Raw genomic sequence first — 20,214 nt, 5'->3', positions numbered from 1 at the left:
TAAGGACAAGCATGAACACCCCAATTTAAAAGGAAGTCCTCAGTAAAGCCAACAGTCTTGATACGAAGCCTGCTTCCACCACCAAGGTTATAGGAGCAAGCCATGTACACCTCCTAGTAACACTAGGAGTACCTGAATCCAACAACAATCCAGTTTGGGATTTCAGGGGCCTAAGGGAACCAAATGTCTGTTTCTTACTGGATTTCAACACACTGAACATCAAACTAAGTTAGCTCCACTGAAATGACAGGGCTTAAAGGGCAAATACATTTATTTTATTCCTATGCTTGATAACTTTGAGGATCAAGATATGTAGAAAACCATTTCTGGCCTTTTAAATAATCACATAAGGGCTTGTCACCAGTAATGCACTGTAAGATCCCAGCTCCAAAGCCACAAATTTGACTCGGAGTATTACTTTTAAAAATATATAATACTCCAAGATTTCACAAGCCAAACTTTTGCAGAGTCTTTGCTTCCTATATACCTTGAGATAGCCTACAGAGAAGAAACTACACACTTTTGTCAGGAGACAATTTGAATACGGGAGGAAATAACGATCTTGGCAAAAGTTTGAAAGTTTAAAAGGCGTAACACACTATGAAGGTAGAGTATTCTACAAAGCACCGATCCAGAACACGCTGACCTACACAACTCAGCAGAATCCAACCCACTGGTTTTAAGTTACCCAAAAGAGATTAAGAAAAGAGTAAAGAAAGAGATTAAGTGAAGAAACAGGAGTAAAGAAAGAGGAGAAGGGAATAAGAGAAAACTAGATTAAATAGCTACCACTGAAGAGCCTATGGCAATCTGGCTCCACAAGGTAATGGAAGGTCCCGAGAGAAAAGGCAAGATGGAGCTTATGTGCTGCTGTATTTGTGTGCTTTGGCCACCACATTTTCTCCCAGGTGAGATGGTTGGCTCACTGACTACACAGTGCCTCCAAGCCAGAGCGAGGGGTGGTGTAGGCAATCAGAGGCTGGATTAGGAGTTCCAGAGGGCGTGGTGTCGACATGCTCCCAGGCTGCCCTTGTGACTGGCAACTGCTCCATATGTGTTGGGGGGCTGCCTTTCCCCAAACACACACGAATTGGTTCTAACCCAATAATACTTTTACTGATCCAGTGTCTGACATACATTGGTGCTGTTTCCCAGCTACCAACTTGTTAAACCACTGTTTGATCTGCCAGGTTCAACTGAGGCTGCAGCTGGTCCCTGACAAGCAGGAGGAGCTGATGCTCCTCACACTTTCACCAGCCTCTGGAGAAGGAAGAGCAATGAGCAAGGGAGGGCAGATATTTTTGGTTTTGTGTTTCAGAATTTGGCAGAGTTTGAAAAGTTAGAGAATAATGTGAAAGAGATGGGTAAGCAGGAGTACTCATAACTTAACCCTCTGGAAGCTGGGAATATCACGAAATAAGCTCATTTCTTTTCCTTTGGGAAGGGATAAGCTCTACCAGAGCCCAGTCCAGTACTCCTCTGCCTGCTTTTCAGGCTGATATTTGCCTTTGAGCAGAGATCTTCCTTTGGGTATACCAGATCCCATTTGTGACATTTTGGGATTCAGAATGTACCTTCTTTTGTTTTCCTCCCACGTTAACCTGAGTTGTCCCATACTGTTCTTTCACTTGCTCAAAGGATGCTCTGCCTACTGCAAAAGAACAAGTCAAATTTAATGTAATTTGGATTGTAAATTCTCAAGAGGAGACAATGCCCTGTGGGTGTTGTGGTAGTTTTAAGCTAGGCCCTCCTTGGTGACCAGTTTGTAACCAAGGAAGTGGCCATGTTCCCAGTATTCCATACAATTTTTACGTAAATCGAGGTATAAATAAGAAGGGAGGAGAGGCTTTCACTCTCTTCCTTTCCGAGATTTGGAGACAGCAGATCACTGCAGCTGGTCCCGCTTCTGTGAGGGAGCTGGGGCCTAGCTCGGCCTACTGGGCCTGCTGTTTTCTGCTGCTTCTGTGGTGGGGTTGGAGACTTGGCAGAGAGCCAGCTCCAAAACCATCACAGGTGTTTACTGCAGGAGTCAGTTCTCTGGTCCTTGCTTACAATTGACCGTACTTACTTTACTTTGCATTAAGACTAAATTGCTTTTTGTCAATTTGTTTTTATAGCAAGCCAGTTGTGTATATTAACTGTTCTACAGTAGAAACTATTTTCCAGTGAACGTGATGGAATGATATTTCTGCAATGACTTCCATTATTCACTTTACTTTCCAAATGGCTCTGTAGCAATATAAGATTATTTCTTGTTGAGGTTCCTCTCTCTAATGATGACAGGAGTTTCCCATGTCACAGATTAACTAACTGATAAAAAGACATTATATAAAGAATTTTTAAGGTTGTCATCTTATGTTTTAAAAAGAAGCGTTTCCTTTAACTCAACTTACTCCTGGAAGAGTATATAAAATACTTTAACTAACAGATTTTTGTCTAACTCTGAATATTAAACTTAAATAATTAGGAATTTGTGGTAACTGAAGACAAGTTCATTGCAGGTCAATACAATGCACAAACATGCTTTTATGTAAAATACTTAAAAAAACCCCCAAACCACAGACAAAACTCCTGTTAATCACCGTCAACAAAATTAATGTTTTCACACGGTTTGTAGTAAGGACAGCTCTTGGTCTGAGCTAGGCTCTGGCAGCCCTCTTGTTCAAATCTCCTCAGGCTCAGAAGTCTGGGAGGTCTGCAGAAGAGTTCAAACATGTTGCCAAATCCTGGCTTGGTTTGATGGGCTAATACCAGATTGTGTTCCATCAGTTTCATACTTCCCTATTTTGAACCTCTTGGGTATCAGCAGGGTTGAAAGATGATCCAGGTCTGGATTTGAGGCAGAATGACTAGGAGACTTGTGTCAGCCCTGAGGAAGAAATCCAGGTGGAAAGTGAGACTGGGAAGAGATGTCCCTCCTTAGAGAGATGGGAGGATGGGGCTCACCACCAGAGGCTTGGTTCATTTGAATCTTCCAGCAGCGGGATTGGTTGCCAAATAGAGTGATTGCTTTTACTGCTGTCTGAGTTGCACAGAGACGTGGTCCTGAGACATCTCTAGGGCCTCATTGTGTGGTGATTTTGGGCACAAAGATGTTTCATACTAGAACTCCAGAGTTCTAAAAGGGAAAGTAAATTTCTAATCCAAGGAGTATGTTTTGAAAATGCAAAAGCACTTTGGAGGAGCCATTATTTTCTGAATAGTTCCTATATTGCAAACACAATGCCCATCTAGGGATTTTTCTTTATTGATTCCAGAAAATAAATAGATACATCACTTGAATCAAGGAACTTCACAGAAAACACTGCTTATTTCCTCCTTTCACAAAGAGGAAAGTGTCCAACAGTAATGTATCAGCTAATCATAGTAATCTGTAATGTGTAGCTTTCTTGATAACCCAGCAGCAAAAAAAAGTAAATTTTTTAATAATTGAAAATTAACATCTTACAACCTGCCTGGAAATCAAAGAGAAAAAGGTCACAAGTGTAGGTCTAGGTGCTAATGCGAGGACTGATCAGTTTTTACCAAGGAAGTAAGATAATTAGGATAACTGGCCATTGAAATCTTTTGAGATTTAGCCTGCTATACACTGATATACTGCTGTAAAATATGGAAGTAAAAATTAGAGTAATGAAATTTTCTGAGAAATTTCTGAAACTACATGGCAGGTAGCGATGCCAACATCTGAAAGTGCACTATTTAAATTAATGTATCAAACAAAATCTTAGCACTTTAGCATATGTACTTAGATACAGGGATTTTATCCGGGGGTGAAATGCAGTTTGGATAGCAACTGAGATGGTATACTTCAAAGACATTTGAAAAAAACCCACTGCTTATTTCTTATGATTTGGGGCATTTCCCCTGCTTATACAAAGTGTTGTCTATCAAACTCATAACCATATGAATCTCTTTGACTACTGTTCAATCTACCTGTTCATAACTCAGCCTCTTATTCCATCATAATGTTTGAATGATTCACATGCAATGTTTCCAATCCACTTTTCCTATCTTGTGAAACTTTTTAACGAAATGTTAGCATTTGCAGGCACCAGATGTTTTGACATAAGGAGAAGCAATATGTAAATTTTAATCCATGCTAGGAACAATAGCCTGAAGGCACCTTTTTCTTATTATATGAATCATATACTTAACCACAATGTGGTGGATTATATCAGAATCATCACCACCCTGAACATAAAACACTTGTCTTGTGCTTGCCAATTAATGAAACTGATATATATTTAACTTGATGGGTACCAGTGATTTAAGCAATAAGCCTTGGCATACTTCACTACTGTAGTCTCCTTTATAATTAGAGTTTTGATCCAATTATTATCACAATTTCATACATTTTCCTCTAATCTCCCATTGGTTGTCAGCATAAATGATGCTGGCATTAAATCTGTTTGTCTGTCAATTGCAAAAAAACACTACTTTTAATCAAGCAGTGAATCAAAAAAGGCTTTTCTAATGTCTGAAATAACTTTTGATTTTATTTCCTGATGCTGTTTATTTAATCATTAAGTGTCTGAGTCTGCAACAGGCTGAGCATTGCCTTTCTACAAAGCAAACTGAGGGCTCTCAGTCCATCACAAAGGAACTGAGCATCTTTTATGGTCAAATCCTAAGTTCATAATAAATATGCAAAAAAGCAAAGCTTCTTTCCATAGCTAATCACTGAACTTTAAATAATACTTATAATAATTTTCAATTTTATTACGGATTTGTCAAAATAAAGAGCCTGGAAAAATCTTTATTACAAATAGAATGTTTATCTGATGTGTACAAATAATGAGCACTATTTTATAAGAAACTATGAACTATTACAAAACTATAGATGAAATGCATATTACTACTCAACAAACTTTACAACATTTCATGCACAGAAAGCACCAAATGTCTTCTAAAGAAAGCAGCACTCTTGATATCAGGAATTCAAAATGAAATCCGAATCCTTACTGACTTCAGTAAGTAAAAGTATCTTTTAGTGCCAAATGCAACCTAATTATCAGCTTTAAAAAAGGTTTTATATCTTAAAATACAATATTCTGTTTATTCTAGATTGTCTGGGGAACATCTAGTACATTAAAAGGGTTTTGTAGAGCTTCTTAGTGATTTAACTGATATCATCATGCCTGCTAGCAATTTTGTAACATTCTGAAAACACTTTCCATAAATCAAAGCCTTAGCAGCAGGAATAAGCAGATGGCAGGAGACCATATTAAAGAATGTATCAATTATTTTTATTAATGGGATGCTACTGGATCATGATCTATCATAATGGTCTAAATGTTTAACAGTTGTGAAGTGTTTTGTCTGTTAGGTATCTCAGATGTTCTTAGTGGATGTTACTACAATGTCTTGTGACAGCAATTCTTGAAGGTCTAGACAGTGAAGTTTCATAAGGGGCATGTAAAGAGATGTTTTATTTTCATTCCTTTAATTATATTCATATAATAAACATAAAATACCAGCATATATAAAACATAACTGTAAAAAGATTGCATGTACAGTATGTAATAAAGTACATTCTGTCTGCATACAATGACTTAGAAAACAAGATATTATATGGTTAAAAATGAAAATTGGCAATTATTATAAAAATATTCTACAGTCTCATAATAGTAATGTAAATGCTTTTACTTATCTAAGAGACTTAAGATAATTTTAAATTACAATAATTTTACATCCTCAATTCATATATACAGTCCTATTAAATTCAAAAAGTATTGTAATAGCAATGGTCATATTAAGTGAAGGAACTATATTTAGTTATTTTACTGTATAAAGCAACTGTATTCCTGTTTGTTAAAACTGTTTGCACTTAGTGTAGCTTTTCACAGAACCCACACTCTGCACAATGAAATAATTTAGTTCTCTGTTCTTAGTATAGATCTATATCCATGTTATGAATTAAACAAGATGTTAGTATTTTGACTCCCTTTCCTTTTGTGTAATTATCAGTCTGCTGGTTTGTGTATTTTGTAGGAATATGTCCACCAGCTTTGAATAGTTGCTACTGAAAACAAGCAAGAACTTCTCATTTAATACATCTTGACAAAAATAGCCAGTTTCCCTACCCCCCGCCCAGCTGGAGGTCAAGCTCTGTAAGACTTTAAATTCTTTTCTAGGCCCAGAACCACAGACAGGTTATGCACCTCTTTCACGAGATTTCACTAAACAGATCTCTGTAGGAAATAGCCAAAAAGTGTATTTCGCTTGCACCGTGTTTCAGCCCAATAATACTTGCATAGGCAGCAAAAAATTCTGCCTGATGTCAGGATTTGTCCCAGTAGTCATGAAATCCCTTTCCTCTGTGCAAGCTGTTAGGAATGTACTCAGCTCTGCCATAGCAGTCCTCTCAGCTTCACAGCAGCATCACTGAACCTGGGATGGGAGAGGGAGGGCTTACTCTAGAAATCTGGGATGTGGCTGCCAGCACACACATCTCCTAAATACCTTCAGTGGCACCTATTAATCCCCAGAATGTCCTAGATTAGTTTTGCACCTTGTACCACCACTTAATTTCAAGGGTGAAGCTGTAATCCAGTCTATAGCCATTAGTTAACGTACTAATTATGATGACTTTCTGCTAGAAAAAATGCAATGTTGGTGAAACACCATTGCCATAATAAACACCCGCGGGCATTGATGCATTTAGTGTTTTAAGCAAGGGGGCTGAGGATTTTGAGTGAATGAAAACAGCTTGAATATGTTTAACGATACATGAAATACAGCATATTGCAAAAAGAACATTCACTAGCTTCTGTCAAGTTTCTCATGCAAAAAGGGAGAGAAAAATTCTTGTGCTTTAAACTGAAGCAATTGTCAGAAGAATGAAAATCAACTTTAAAAAATTTAATGGATGCACTATAATGTTTTTTTAGAACAGCACTTATAAAAGTGATGAAATTCAGGATGTTATTTAAAGTCAGTATAGTTCAGAAGTATGGTCTAACTCACATGTAAAAGTTCAATGGGAAAATCATGTCATACATTCATATTTAATTTCTTTTTCTCCATTATGAGCAATCCACATTGGTGTATTTAAAACTAATGTAGTAGAAACTGCAGTACAAGGACAAATGGCATTTGATATCAACCAAATATCCCTTCCTGAATATGGACAATACTCAGCTGAAATGGAATTACTCATACTATACTAGACCTAATATGCTCCTAAATGTTACTTTTAATTCATCATATTTTGTATTCAGATGTCAATATTAGCTAGTCTTTGGGAAAACTGTGACAAAGTACTTCCTCTTTTAATTAATCCAATTTAAAAGCACTTCAATTAAAATGGTGTTCAGTCCTACATCCAATTATCTTTGGGTAATGCTCATCCACCTTTTGCAGCTCTTTCCTACATACTGCAAAACCAAAAAAGAAACAAACGCAAAACCCCTACCCAAAAAAAAGAAAAAAAATTACCAGAATTCTGTTTCATGTTGTTATAATTTATAACCATGAAGTGGGAGCATATTGTAGCCTCTTCTAATGGTCAAATCTGTTCTTACAGACCACCTTATATCCAAGTAGTTTGCACAGGCTCATAGAAAACCTTGAGTTTCCTAAAAATATAAATATTCTTCTGAAATAGGACACTCCATCATCTTTCATAGCAATCTGGATGTAATTTATTATCCAGCTGCTAAATTTATGATTATGAAACTATCGTGACACTGACTGGGTTGGTCAGGAATGTGCTGTGATGTGGGAGGAAAACGAACCTCACAAGGACTGTGAGGAGGACCCAGGTACCCATAACAGAATAGTAAGAAACAATTGCTCTGGTTTTCGTTAATAAGTTTAAAGACATTTTAAGTGTTAATACAAACAGCAATCCACTTTAATCTTTTCTTACTATTTCCAAACCTGTGATGTTTCTGGGCTGTGAGGCAGGCTTGGTGACAGCAAAATTAATACACACTTTTGAAACATATTTTGAATCATTAGAGAACTCCCTGATGTGATCTTTTGGCTTTGGTTGAGGAAGAGCTGTGACGACCCTGTGCCACTTTATTTTCCCATTTATTAATATTACAATTAGAATGATTACACTTAGTGTCCTCCAGGAACATACATCACTCTCCAGAATTTCACTAAGTATAGAAGTGATATGCCTTCTACCTGCCCTCTAACTGACAAGTCTTTACTGAGTCATCAGAACAGGTTTTCTGAATGTCCCCTCCTAGCAAGCTAGTTAAGAGAGGCAGTGCATCACATCAGTGTTTCTCAATATCCCCTTTAGTTTGAAAAGTCTACCTTTTCAGCTTTTCTGTGGTGAATCTAAAGCCAAATTCAAAATTAAATTCTCTTTGTTTCAAGCGTATGGAATGGGAATCTTCTCATTTCCCTCTGGGTCCAAATGGATCAAAGGCATATGGATACAGTCCCTTTGGAAAAACCTCACTGTGCTGCCAAAGGAACTGAAAGCATCATTCAAAAGCACAGGATTGTATCTCTGAATTCCAGTCTCTTCTACATAAAAAAGAATACAGTTTGAATATTCTTGAAATAAGCAGCTGACATAGCAGTATTACCAGTAGTTTTAAATTGTGCTAATTGTAACATGGAATGTCTGTGATGTCTTGTACATCCATACGGCTTTTCTGATGCAATGCCATATCTTTTTGTGTCTCAGTTCATTTGAGTCTCTGTCATTATGTTAGCTTCCATTTTTCTACAAATGAAATAAAAAAAACCCCAAAACTAATGGCATTCCATGGAAAGCTTAATGGATTTTTTCCTTTTAAAGAGAAGCCTACACAGTTTAAACTACATGCTTACTTTACCTGTGTGAAAGCATTACCATCTGTATTTTTAAATTTTTAAATTTTAAAATCTGTAACATCTCTGCAATTCCCAGCTCAAATAGTTCTCTGTTGCTTCACATTTCATAGAATTTTTAGTTATATAAAATAAAGAAATTAGAAAATTACTAAAACTCATGTTTTTAGCAAAGTATAAGCAGATAGAAAAGAGTTTGAGTACAGTTTTGTAATATGGGTATTCCTTTTGTAGTAACCAGTTTCATAGTACTGTAAGAAGTCATAGAATGATAGTAGAAATATTCCCAGTGAAGAAAGATTTGTGCAAATGTCAGCTATGAACAGAGGGTAAATTTGGGGCAAAGTGATATGAGTTCATGTCCATCTCATTTTCCTGTGAAGCAAGGGCTGATTTAAACCTTTGTCACGTAGTAACATCTTCACAGTGTCCCTCCTTATAAGTATTTAAAGTAAGAACAAACAACATGCTTACATTCAAATCAGTCTTTAGCAAGTGGTTTAGAAAAGTATGAGACCCCCTCTGCTTTTATAAATCATCTCCATCATCTGTGCTAAAGCTGCTTCTCCTGCTGCTCTCTTTGGATGCAGCTGGGGATGTGGAGGACAAGAGTGGATCTGTTCCAAATGGCGACACTGTGTCATCCAATAAAATTTCCTCTAGACTTTGTTCTTCTTTTAAAGCTGCACTGAAGGACAAATCTGTGAAGTGTGAAAGGGGATCAGAAAACGCTGTAGATCCATCACAAACATCAGAATTTTGTCCATGTACCAGAGGTATTTGTTGAGAGTAGTCTACAGAGTTTTCCTCTGGATAAGACTGTTGCTTGATGACCTGTGCAGCTAAATCGACAGCAGTGAGTGAAGACATGACTGGGAGGCCGTGTGCACGTGCCTGGATCTCCAGTTCCTAACATTTCAAATGAAAATGATTAGACAACAACTTTAAAAGACAAAGCAGCTTCTTCAGAACTACCGCAGTAAGTACAGGAATCATGCATGCAAATTAATTACACCTTTTCTCCAATTGTTAGACTACATTTTAAAATATTAAATTGTTAGTCTATGAGAAATTGCCACTCAAGTGTTTTCATCTGTCTTTAAGCAACTATCCTATAGGAACATAAGAGGTAGGACAGCCTTTCTACACCCACTGGATACTGAATCCAATGAAGGTGGTAGAAAAACGTTGCAACTTGAAAGTTTGTTATCCACTGCTATCCAGAGAAACAGAAGAGTCTTTACGTGCTGATGCTTATGATATACAGATATATGAGTAAATCAACATATGTGAGATGATTGATTTTATGTCTATCTGTTTATCTGTCTACCTATCCATCCATCCATCCATCCATCCTATTTTCATATGTATGTGTCTATATTAGAATCTTGCCTTTCGAGCTATGAAGGGCTATATTCTATCTCTTCATGTCAAAAGCAGATATAACATGACACACTATAACCAAGCAAGTGTAATGTGTGAAATGGCTACAAAGGGAAAATGAAAATACTGAAGGGAATTTTGTGTCCAGTATTGATTTTTGGCTGCAGGGATATTTTTTTTTTCCCTTACCTTTTTTGTCTTTCTCTGGCTCTAACACATACATAATGAAACTGCTTGTACCAATAGTTTATTAACTTTCCATGAATTTCTTTACGTAAGGTATAATTATCAAAGAAATTTCCTAGAAACCTGGAAAATAACCCCTCTCCAATATACACAAAAATAAATAGGAAAGCCACTTCATTTTTAATAAATGTCATTTGGGGGAAAATTACATAGATTAATAACATTTGATGAGGGATAAGTACTAAGAAAGCTTTGTAGTTCGTGGCAACACTCTCATACAAACCTGAATTCGGAGTAGGAGTCTTCTGTTAGCATGCTCTAATTTCTTTTGCCTGTGTTCTAATTCTCTGGCTCTCTGTTGTTCTTTTTGTAGCCACTTGATGTACTCCACTGATGCTTTTAAAATAGTCCCTTTGTTCCAGCGCATATCACTGCAGAATGTAGAGATAACCTTTTCACAATTGTGCATGTCAGCAGAATTCATAAGAACTTACAAAATCTTTTACATTAATATGAAATAATGATTTACATGACTATTATTCACTCTTAGATATTATTGCTTCTGAATGGAAATTTTAATAGAATAGTTAAGAAGCCCTTATATAGTAAAATTAATCCCAGAATGAAAATAAGTGTCAAAAGAAAGTAATAAAGTGACTTTTTGTGGGAGAGCTAAATGCAATATCATGATTCTACCATTACAGTTTTTATATTTTTAGTGAAAATTGCTTTTATTATTAACTCTAAGATTAAAATCTATGTGCAGTATTTCTGCATTAATGAACTAGGAAATATACATTACTGAGGACTTAAGCCTAAATTTTTAAAGATCATTTTGAATATACTACTCCTTTTACCTGACTTACTAATGAGGTTGCTTTTATGCTTGTAGAGAAAAAAAATTATCTGTGCTGAATGCCACTCCTCATTGATGACAGACCAGAAAAATCACACTTCTTTAACCATAATAACTAGGGAATGACAAAAATCATGTTCAAAAATCTTGAAACAATATAAAATCCAAGTCAAAAGACACAGCCACATGCAGACCCTAACTCAAAAAAAGCACCTTGCAAAAAAAATCAGATTAAACCTGCCCATCATTCAGGAAATAATGGTCTAAATTCCAGCTTATAAACAGCCTTACAGTAATAAAACACTTGTTTAAATGCATCTGTTCAAGGGTTTTCATGTATGCATTTATCAGCTGTTCATGTAATCCTTTAAGTAAGGTCTTGGAGGCCTTGGAATAGGAAAGAAATTTGTGCAAGACTGCTTACGCTGAGCAGAAGGTTGGCCAAGGTTCTGGCCCTATAACTCAACCCTGAGAAGGAAAAGATATTTCTGCAGCTAAGAATCTGACACTGGGAGGGACAAGCATTTTTTTAATACCTATAATACCATATATTTACTCATTGGCATTTATGGAGTCAAAAAGGAATATAAATTGTACTCCAGTCTATCATCACTTTCGCTTATTCGTAAAATGATAGAATCATAGAATATGCTGAGCTGGTAGGGATCCATCAGGACCATCGAGTCCAACTCCTGGCCCTGCACAGGACACCCCAAGAACTACACCATGTGCCTGAGAGTGTTGTCCAAATGCTTCTTGAACTCAGACAGGCTTGGTGCTGTGACCACATCCCTGGGTGCTCAACCACCCTCTGGGTGAAAAACATTTTCCTGATATCCAACCTAAACCTCTCCTGACTCATCTTGATGTTATTTCTTCGAGTCCTGTCACTGATCAACAGAGTGAAGAGATTGGTACCTGCCCCTCCACTTCCCCTCATGAGGAAGTTGTAGACTGCAATGAGGTTTCCCCTCAGTCTCCTCTTCTCCAGGCTGAAAAAACCACATTACTTCAGCTGCCCTTCATAACACTTCCCCTCCAGTCCCTTCAGAATTCTCAAGGCCCTTCTTCGTTCTCTAATAGCTTATTTTGGTGGGTTTTTTTCTATTATCCTTGGTTGTTTCAGTTAATGAGATTTGCCCCTACTCTTGTGTTCACCTATGATGAAAAAAATTATTGCAGCCGTTTTGCATTCAGCTTCTCAGAGTAAATGCCTAAGGAACCTTGCACCCTTACCCCAAAGCTAAGCACCCTTAGAGACTTCTGCCAATGCAGTTGTTTTTCTACTAAATATATACAGCAAAAACCAGGCAAGTACAGGATTTAGAGATCCAGGCCACCCTGCCTTTCCTGATGCACTTTACTAGGGATAAAACCTTAAGAAGCTGATAGCTTTAAGGCACTCACAAGAATACACAAAATTATTTGTGATAAAGCATCACAGTGTTTAACCATATCATAGAATTCTGACAATTTGCTAGAGATTTAGGAGAAACCATTTTTTGATCCAGATGTGCTCAAACTCATATCTGTTCTCTCTGGGAAGCACATAAAGTGTGAGGCTCCAGCATATAGGACCTCCTCTCACCTCAGTGATGTGTGCCAGGAACGCACAGCTTTTGGAATTAGAAGGTGAGGAGGTCAGAGAGAAAATAATTATTGTCTCAGACCCTGCTGTCTGCAAAACCAAAACATCAGAAGCTGATGTTCACTGAAGTGGGTGTGTATTCTTATTTAGACATTCCATGGTCAAAAAAGCTAGAACAGAGATGGGACTGGGAGCCAAGAACAGAACATGTCTCCCTCATGACAGCTGAGTCATATCTTGGCAGTTCCTCTGCCCCCTCCTTCCTCTCCCTAAATTTCTTGCCCAGGTGGGAGGACAGAACATTTCCCTGTCAGCATCCCATGGGCTCCCTCCTAGGAGAGGACTTTCTTCTTGCATGTGGTTTACCTACTACATGTTAAGGAAGTTTTTAGTATGCATAATAATGCATAATTTCTGGGAAAATCTTTGACTACCATCACCAACTCATGGCAACTTTGAAAAGCACTAGAGGAATAAGAATGCCTGTAGTATATACTCTGGAGAAATGCAATCTGCCTAAGCAAGGGAGTTTGGCTTCTAGAAAGTAATAAAGACAAAACGAAGTCAGTTTTGGACTTATGGTCTGAACCTAAAGGTATAGCACTATGAAATCAGAAACAAATCCACAGCTGGAAAAATGGAAATAAATATAACAGCATGAGAAAAATATGAACACAGTGTTTTCACAAAGAATTTCATGTCAGTTATAAAATTTTATGAATTCAAAATCAAATTCAGACAAAAATATTTTTGGTTGATTTTTCTGTTTAACATATTAATAAGCCATGTATTCATGACTGCATTTGGAATATTTTTTGTGATTAAATTCATTCATGTTACACATAATTTGCAACCTTTGTGATATTGCTTACTTTTAGTTCATATTACCTTCATAGTTCGAGGTTTTTATTTCTATGGCAAAGATATTATTTGTCATAGGTTGAAATAAATGTTCACTGGAAGACCAGTTCCCAGATTCAGACTGCCAGAGAGATGGATCTGGTCAGTTGGATAGATATCTCTTGTGGTAATATTTACAGATCTGAGAGGCAAAACTATCATAGGATGAAAATGCAGTAATTATTATTATTGTTTAAGAGACTATTATTTAACATGTGTATGTGTGTCTGTGTGTATGCATGTATTCCACATATCTTCTACATCTCATATATAAGTATACTGGTTGGTGTCTTATTAAATAAGGAGTATTGAAGTTAAATCTTCCAACATCTGAATATTGAACTTAAATATTCCAATATCCACAGCAATGGATCAGCTGGTGACCTTAGAAGCCAACATGAAGTTCACTTTGTGTCTCTCTATACCAGGATCTAAAGAAAATATTGAAGGTGTCTGTGCTAATTCTGCATTGCAGGTACTCCTCATCCATTCTAGCCCAGAGCACCACACAGCAGTCACAGGACAGTGCTGTGGAGAAACAGAGGCTCTATGCACATGTGCAGGGCTGGAAGAGTAGCAATATAACTAGTGGGGATGAAGGTAAATGGGTCAATAGTACAGGTGAAGTTCCTGTTTAGCAATAGCCTACAATGCATCTAGCAAGGCAGGCGATGAGATTCATCTATGATGGGAAATAAGAACAACCCAACATTTGAAAATGGATTATCTCAAAGCACAAGCTTTGAGCATAAGAAGAAGAGCATAAGAAGAATTCAGAAATTCTCCAATCAGTTATTAGGTTTCTGTTATTTCTCTGAAAACAATGGATTCTAAATGGGGTGCAAATGAAGAAAGCTATCTAAAAAATTATATAAGGGGCACTAGGAGATTATAGGTTTTGCTTTTTAGAGATTTCTATATTGTGCTTACATACAATAGAGATTAAAATTGAAATGAAAGGCCTACAAACTCACTTGAGAACCTTTAAAATCTAAACAATAATTGGCAGTTGTAACTCATTTAATTGGAAACTGCTCTATAAAAACAGACAAAATATGTGCATTCTTAACTGGTTTGAATGTATAAAGTTAGATTTAGATCTACTGAGTTTTGGAGACAGCAGGAATTCTTTCTTCTAATTCTAATCTTTCACTGTCTATTAATTCCTTTCCTATCTGGTTTTCTTTTTTTTTTTTTTTTTTGGTGGGGGGGGAGGGTGGGGGTTGTCATGTGTTTTTTGGGGAGTTGTGTGTTTTGCTTTATTGGTTGTTGTTTTGGTTTGCTTTTGTTTATCTTAGCTGTAATTTTTACTGAATGCATGTAATGCTTCATTCTGTAGATACTGAAACACATATTAAATTCTACATGTAAATAAAGTCATTTGAAAGCAGTAAGGAGTTTTGCAGGTTTGGTCATCAGCAATGGCCTCTGCAAAGGAGTATTTAATTTTTGTCTCTCTGTGTGTATGTGGTACAATAATTTGAAATTTTTAGCAAGCTACATGTGTTCTTGCGTTTAATTAACAGAGGTCTACCACACTTCAGAAGATTTGCATGGAAAAGTAAAAAATAAGTAAAAACCCACGTTTTATTGTCTCTGAACCCTGGCTCCTCCTAATTTTAAGATCTGAATCTCTCTAGAAAACTCAACTGCCCAGAACAAAATATTTAACTCTCACCTAGGAGAGTTTCCCATTTTGGAGAAACAAAACATACACCAGAGACTGATCTTCAGCTCATTTCCATTAATTTAACTTTGTTAAGTCAAAGGTGCTTCACTAATTTAAATAAGTTGAACTCCTGTAGGAAGGACAAGAGCATCTGGTCATCTAAGATTAGAACTAATTAACAAAACCAACATTTGTGAGAGTGTGATAGTCACAGGGTTTGCCAAACACAGGACAGTTACTAACAACAAATACATTCGCAAAGTTGAAACTATGTTTGCAGACCATTACTTTCTGTTTCTTGAGAAATTAACTGTAAACTGTGCTTGCTCAAAGAAATATTTTGAAGGACTTTGTACATGTTTTGATGACTTGCACAATTGCGAAGTGTATTCTGAAAGAGGTAGTAAGTTTCCACTTTGAAATAGCAGGAGCGTACACAAGCTTTTCCTGTACAAGAAGTGTGGCTGTGCTGGCTGCTGGAGCACACAGAGAGCAGAGAGGTCAGGCAGATGCAGAAAGCAGAGAGGAGAGAGTGAGAGCAAACCACTGCTTCTGCCCAAATCCTCAGTGGTTCTCCTAACACCCTAGTTCAGTAAAACAACTACAATTCTTGAAGGAAGGGAGCTGCTTCTTCTTTAGCTTTCTGACAATTCAAGTCCTTCTATCATAAAACTGTTCTTGTGTAGGCATTTCCAGACTCCATCACATTGTGAAGTCCTGTCCACCTAAAGGTGGATTCTGAAAGGCTGAACACAAATGGAAAGGTGAGTATAATTAAAGGAACATTTTATGAGCTTTCCAATAAAATATGACTATTTCTGGCATTTTTAAAATTCTATTTTTCAATTATTCTATATAACTGATTTGCATTTCTGAATCATCTAGTACTTGGATATCTAAGCATTGAAGATTAAACAAAAGAGTCAAAGTTCTTTGTAACTCATGCTTTTGTACATTTTCTAATGCTGATGAAATGAACTTAAAATGCCCATTCATTTAAGCAGTGTAATCCACACTTCTTATTGTTAAATTAAAAAAAAAAAAAATAAAAAGGTGAAAAGAATACGGGTTTTAGCCAGTCAAAAGAAAGTCCCTGCAGAAGCTCTACAGGAGCCAAACAAGTTCACTATATAAGTAACAAAACACAAGTGAAATAAAAACCCCACACAGCACTTCTAAGAAATATAAATCATAAAAGATTTCCAAATGGCAGAAAAAATGTCCTTTTCTGTTCCTGAATCTGAATGTAATCTTCTTGAAGCAAGCCATCTGGGGCAGGCATGCTAACCACAATGGCTTAGTTATAGCAGTATTTGCTCTTCAGTGTAAAGGCTGATTTTCCTCACTGTCATTAGTCTAAACATCAGTTAGGCTTCTCCTTTTACAGCTAAGTTTCCACTATAAGAAGAATTTTCTAAAACCAATATAAGAGGTGAAAATGATATATGTGATAAAATGTTACAGATGAAGTATTATAAAATATGATAAATCTCTTTCTTTCAAAGAAGAGGGGGAGACTGGAGGCACAGTAAGGTGTTATGAAAGAAAAGCAAGAACTGAAAGAGGAGGTAAGGACACTGAGTTATGATTTGGCAACACAGGACCATACCGAAAGGAAATAATAATAATTTTGATCTGCTTAGCCAACAAAACAACATGGTCAAATTAATATATTTCCACCTAAAAATACAAATACAAAAAAGAAAAAAGTGTTTACACTTCTTTGGATTAATTTATCCTGGCACTAAGCTATAGCAAAGTTATGTTGCAAGCTAGTGTTTCAAAAGCCCTGCACCTTTCGATGCCTTTTTTTTCTTAACACCAACTTGAAAGCTTTTAAACAGGCTTACTTTCAACAAGAGTACTGATTACCAGCCTTTTGAAGCCAGCAGTCTTCAGAATGTGAGATACTTAAGTTTACCTTGTGCTTTTGTAAACATAAACCACTCTGGGTCTGTCACATGTTGAACTCGGTCATGGGTTTGCAGATTAAAACAAGATAAGGCAATGACTTCAGGATCTATACCTGAAACTTTTAATCAGGCAACACCACCAAAATCTGTGGGTCAAGTCCACCATCCACTTACTGGAGCAAAACTGCAGGTCCAGATAATTCATTTTAAGAACAGCTTAAGTGATTGCTATTGGCATTAATGTTTTGATTTAGTTCACAAACTAAATCTGAATCCAGAACAAAACATGTAACTGAAACACCTCTGCAGGTAACTGGATTTTGTACCTTGTGCTCATCTCTAATTGCAGTGTAACTGCCTTCTATTATTGCTTTATAGCTGCAAACCAACAGTGCCATCCACTGTTTTTCTGAGAAATCTTTCAATTATTTGCCCAAATGGTATTGATACTGAAAGATGCATCAGCAAAATTAAAATGCTTCTACCAGTCTCTTCTTGCAACAAAGCCCAAAGTTTTTTTAGGTACTTAAAGCCCTTTTTATTTTAACTCAGCTGCAACACCTAATTCTATATTAATAACAAAAACATACCCATTTATCTAATCTTGGGTGGATACTATAGAAGGAGACAAGCTGGTGAATTCTCTAAAATATATGCAGTACGTTAACTTTCTCTCTGATGATTTCACTCCAAGTGAAGCTAATCTTGCACTTAAGTAAGTCTCAGACAGCTTTATATTGTTGTAGAAATCTTTAACATAATCAAAAGTTTTTTACTGCTAAGGGAAAAAAAGGGTGAAATATCAATAGATATTTTCATTTGAAGTATCATGCAGGTCTGTATTGACATGTAAATGATAAAGACAAAATCTGTATAATCAACGTTATGCAAGTCACAATCACGCTAGTGACATAAGAAATCTAAGGCTAAAATTCAACTTTAAATATCACACTGAATTGTTATTGCTAATCCAGCAGTGGGCCTTCCTACAAGACAACCTTTTTTATATTGATGACAAATATAAGGTTTAAGAGAATGCAGGTATAGTTCAAGCAATATGCATTTTTTGTTACTGTAAGTATATGCATTAGTATAAAATGATATTATTATAACAATTGTATCAATTATTACTTTAATCCTTGCATTTTAGGACTGGTGTTTTCCCTGCAATGAGTGCAGGACTTCTGAAAAATGCTCAGTCTATAGTCTCTTCTATTGATTTTTTTTTTCCTTAGTCAAAGGGCAGACAGTCACAACGCGAATTTTGTGTTATCCCACTAGAGGGCCATGGCAAGGGCTGAAAGCATCACTCTGTCCTTCTCCAGAGACACCACACAATTGCGCCCAGGGACAAAGAGATGGACTTTCTGCTGTTTGGCTTATCTTTATTTATTTATTTCTTTATTTTTGGTTTTGTTTGGGTTTCATTTGTTTGTTTGTTTTCTCTTGATGTGGCAGTCACTCCTAAACACCCTGGAATTTTTTCATTTTATCCTTTCACATAAGTTTTTTCAACAGGCACCAAAAATCTGTCAGAGGCTTGTTACTTTAACAGCCTGATCTGAGCCAGTGACCTGGCATGGAAGATTTTGTATCCCATTACTCAATCCTATAGCCAGTATATACAGCTGTCTCTTTTTTTCTTGAATTTAAACTATAAATGTTATTATAGGAAAGACTGTTGAACTCACGGATCATTGGACTTGGGGATGAGTGTGCCAAGCTCCTTGATTCGGTAGTTAATATTATACCTTCTTCTTCTCTCAACTGTTAAAAAGAAACAGTCACTATATTTGTAGTAAAATATTCTTGGCGAAATTCAATATAAAACATTTTAATTAGTTATACACAAGTCAGTCAAGGCACAGAAAATTTCTTCCTTAAATAGCAGTCCCAACATGAACTCCTACCTGTTTCTGACTTATTCTCAGAATAAACTTCATGATTAGTACAATCTGTATCTTAGCTTGCCTATCATTTTTTTCCTCCATTTACTGCTAGACTTCTAGAGAATTAAATAGTCACATATTGTCTAAATGTGAGCTAACACTTCTTTTTCTTGATGTTTCTGTAGCCTTTCTCCACCATGCTCGCATAGAACAGAGATTTCAGTTTGGCAGAGTTTTGCTGGTGACTTCCACAGAGTCACAAGACAACTCATCTAGCAGTTCATAGTTTGGTAGTACTCACGTTACAGCTCACAGGTAACAGCTCCACTATCCCTTATTTACAGTTATCAGCATTTCAAACCCCAAAGAGGACATAACTGAAACTATATCCCCCCACTGAAACAGAGAAAGACTGTGTCCCAGAAACACTTCATCCCCAGCACATTAGTTTCCTTTGGTTATGGAAAGAACAAGCATGTTTTGAATAACTTCTAAAACACAGAGAAAATTAATAAAACCAAAGTTTAAATAATTAAAATATATTGTATGGATTTTCTTTGTAGTTTAGTTAGAAAGGGAAAAACAGAAGATAAGCCTCTTAAAATTATTTCCGCCTCTCTGTGCTTTCAGTTCGCTTCATCAGCATTGTACTGGTATCCAGGCTGGAGTATGTGACCCTTGAGAAATTTAACATTTTTAATGTATAGATCCAAAGGACATTCATCACTTTGGAGGATTACTTGTACATAATTGTGATGGAAAGTATATTTAGTGAGAATATGGTCCCGTTGGGGTACTGCTGGCTGTCGAAGACCAGCAGTCTCTACTGATGTGAACTCACACTTTTGTCCACTCCCTCCTCTTTGTACTCTAACTCAATGCAAATCTCACTGAATGAGCAGGATTCAGCTTTGGTCCATCACTATCATCACACTGATCTGCTTCTCTCATCCTTTCCATCTTGGAAGACCTTACCTTGGGCTCAATATGCTAATGCCACTGTAGTCTGTCAGACCAGCCCTGTCCAGCCTGGA

General features: G+C 36.7%; 1 protein-coding gene across 1 annotated transcript in view; it reads right to left on the bottom strand.

Moving 5' to 3' along the window:
- Window positions 1–5,698: 5,698 nt before the first annotated feature.
- Window positions 5,699–20,214, bottom strand: part of TFEC (transcription factor EC) — a 67,634-nt gene continuing 53,118 nt past the window's right edge. Inside the window, exons 6-8 of the mRNA XM_050323797.1 lie at window positions 18,983–19,058; window positions 10,649–10,796; window positions 5,699–9,705 (exon numbers count right to left, since the gene is read on the bottom strand). Of these exons, the coding sequence (XP_050179754.1) occupies window positions 9,325–9,705; window positions 10,649–10,796; window positions 18,983–19,058 (605 nt within the window). The 3' untranslated portion in view covers window positions 5,699–9,324. The remainder of the gene's footprint in view (window positions 9,706–10,648; window positions 10,797–18,982; window positions 19,059–20,214) is intronic.

The sequence above is a fragment of the Myiozetetes cayanensis genome, unplaced genomic scaffold (assembly GCF_022539395.1).
Source record: "Myiozetetes cayanensis isolate MyiCay16 unplaced genomic scaffold, myiCay2020 scf3, whole genome shotgun sequence".
In the NCBI taxonomy this organism is placed as follows: Eukaryota; Metazoa; Chordata; class Aves; order Passeriformes; family Tyrannidae; genus Myiozetetes; species Myiozetetes cayanensis.
The sequence above is the reverse complement of the archived record's forward strand: the minus strand, read 5'-3'. Positions and strand labels throughout refer to the sequence as shown.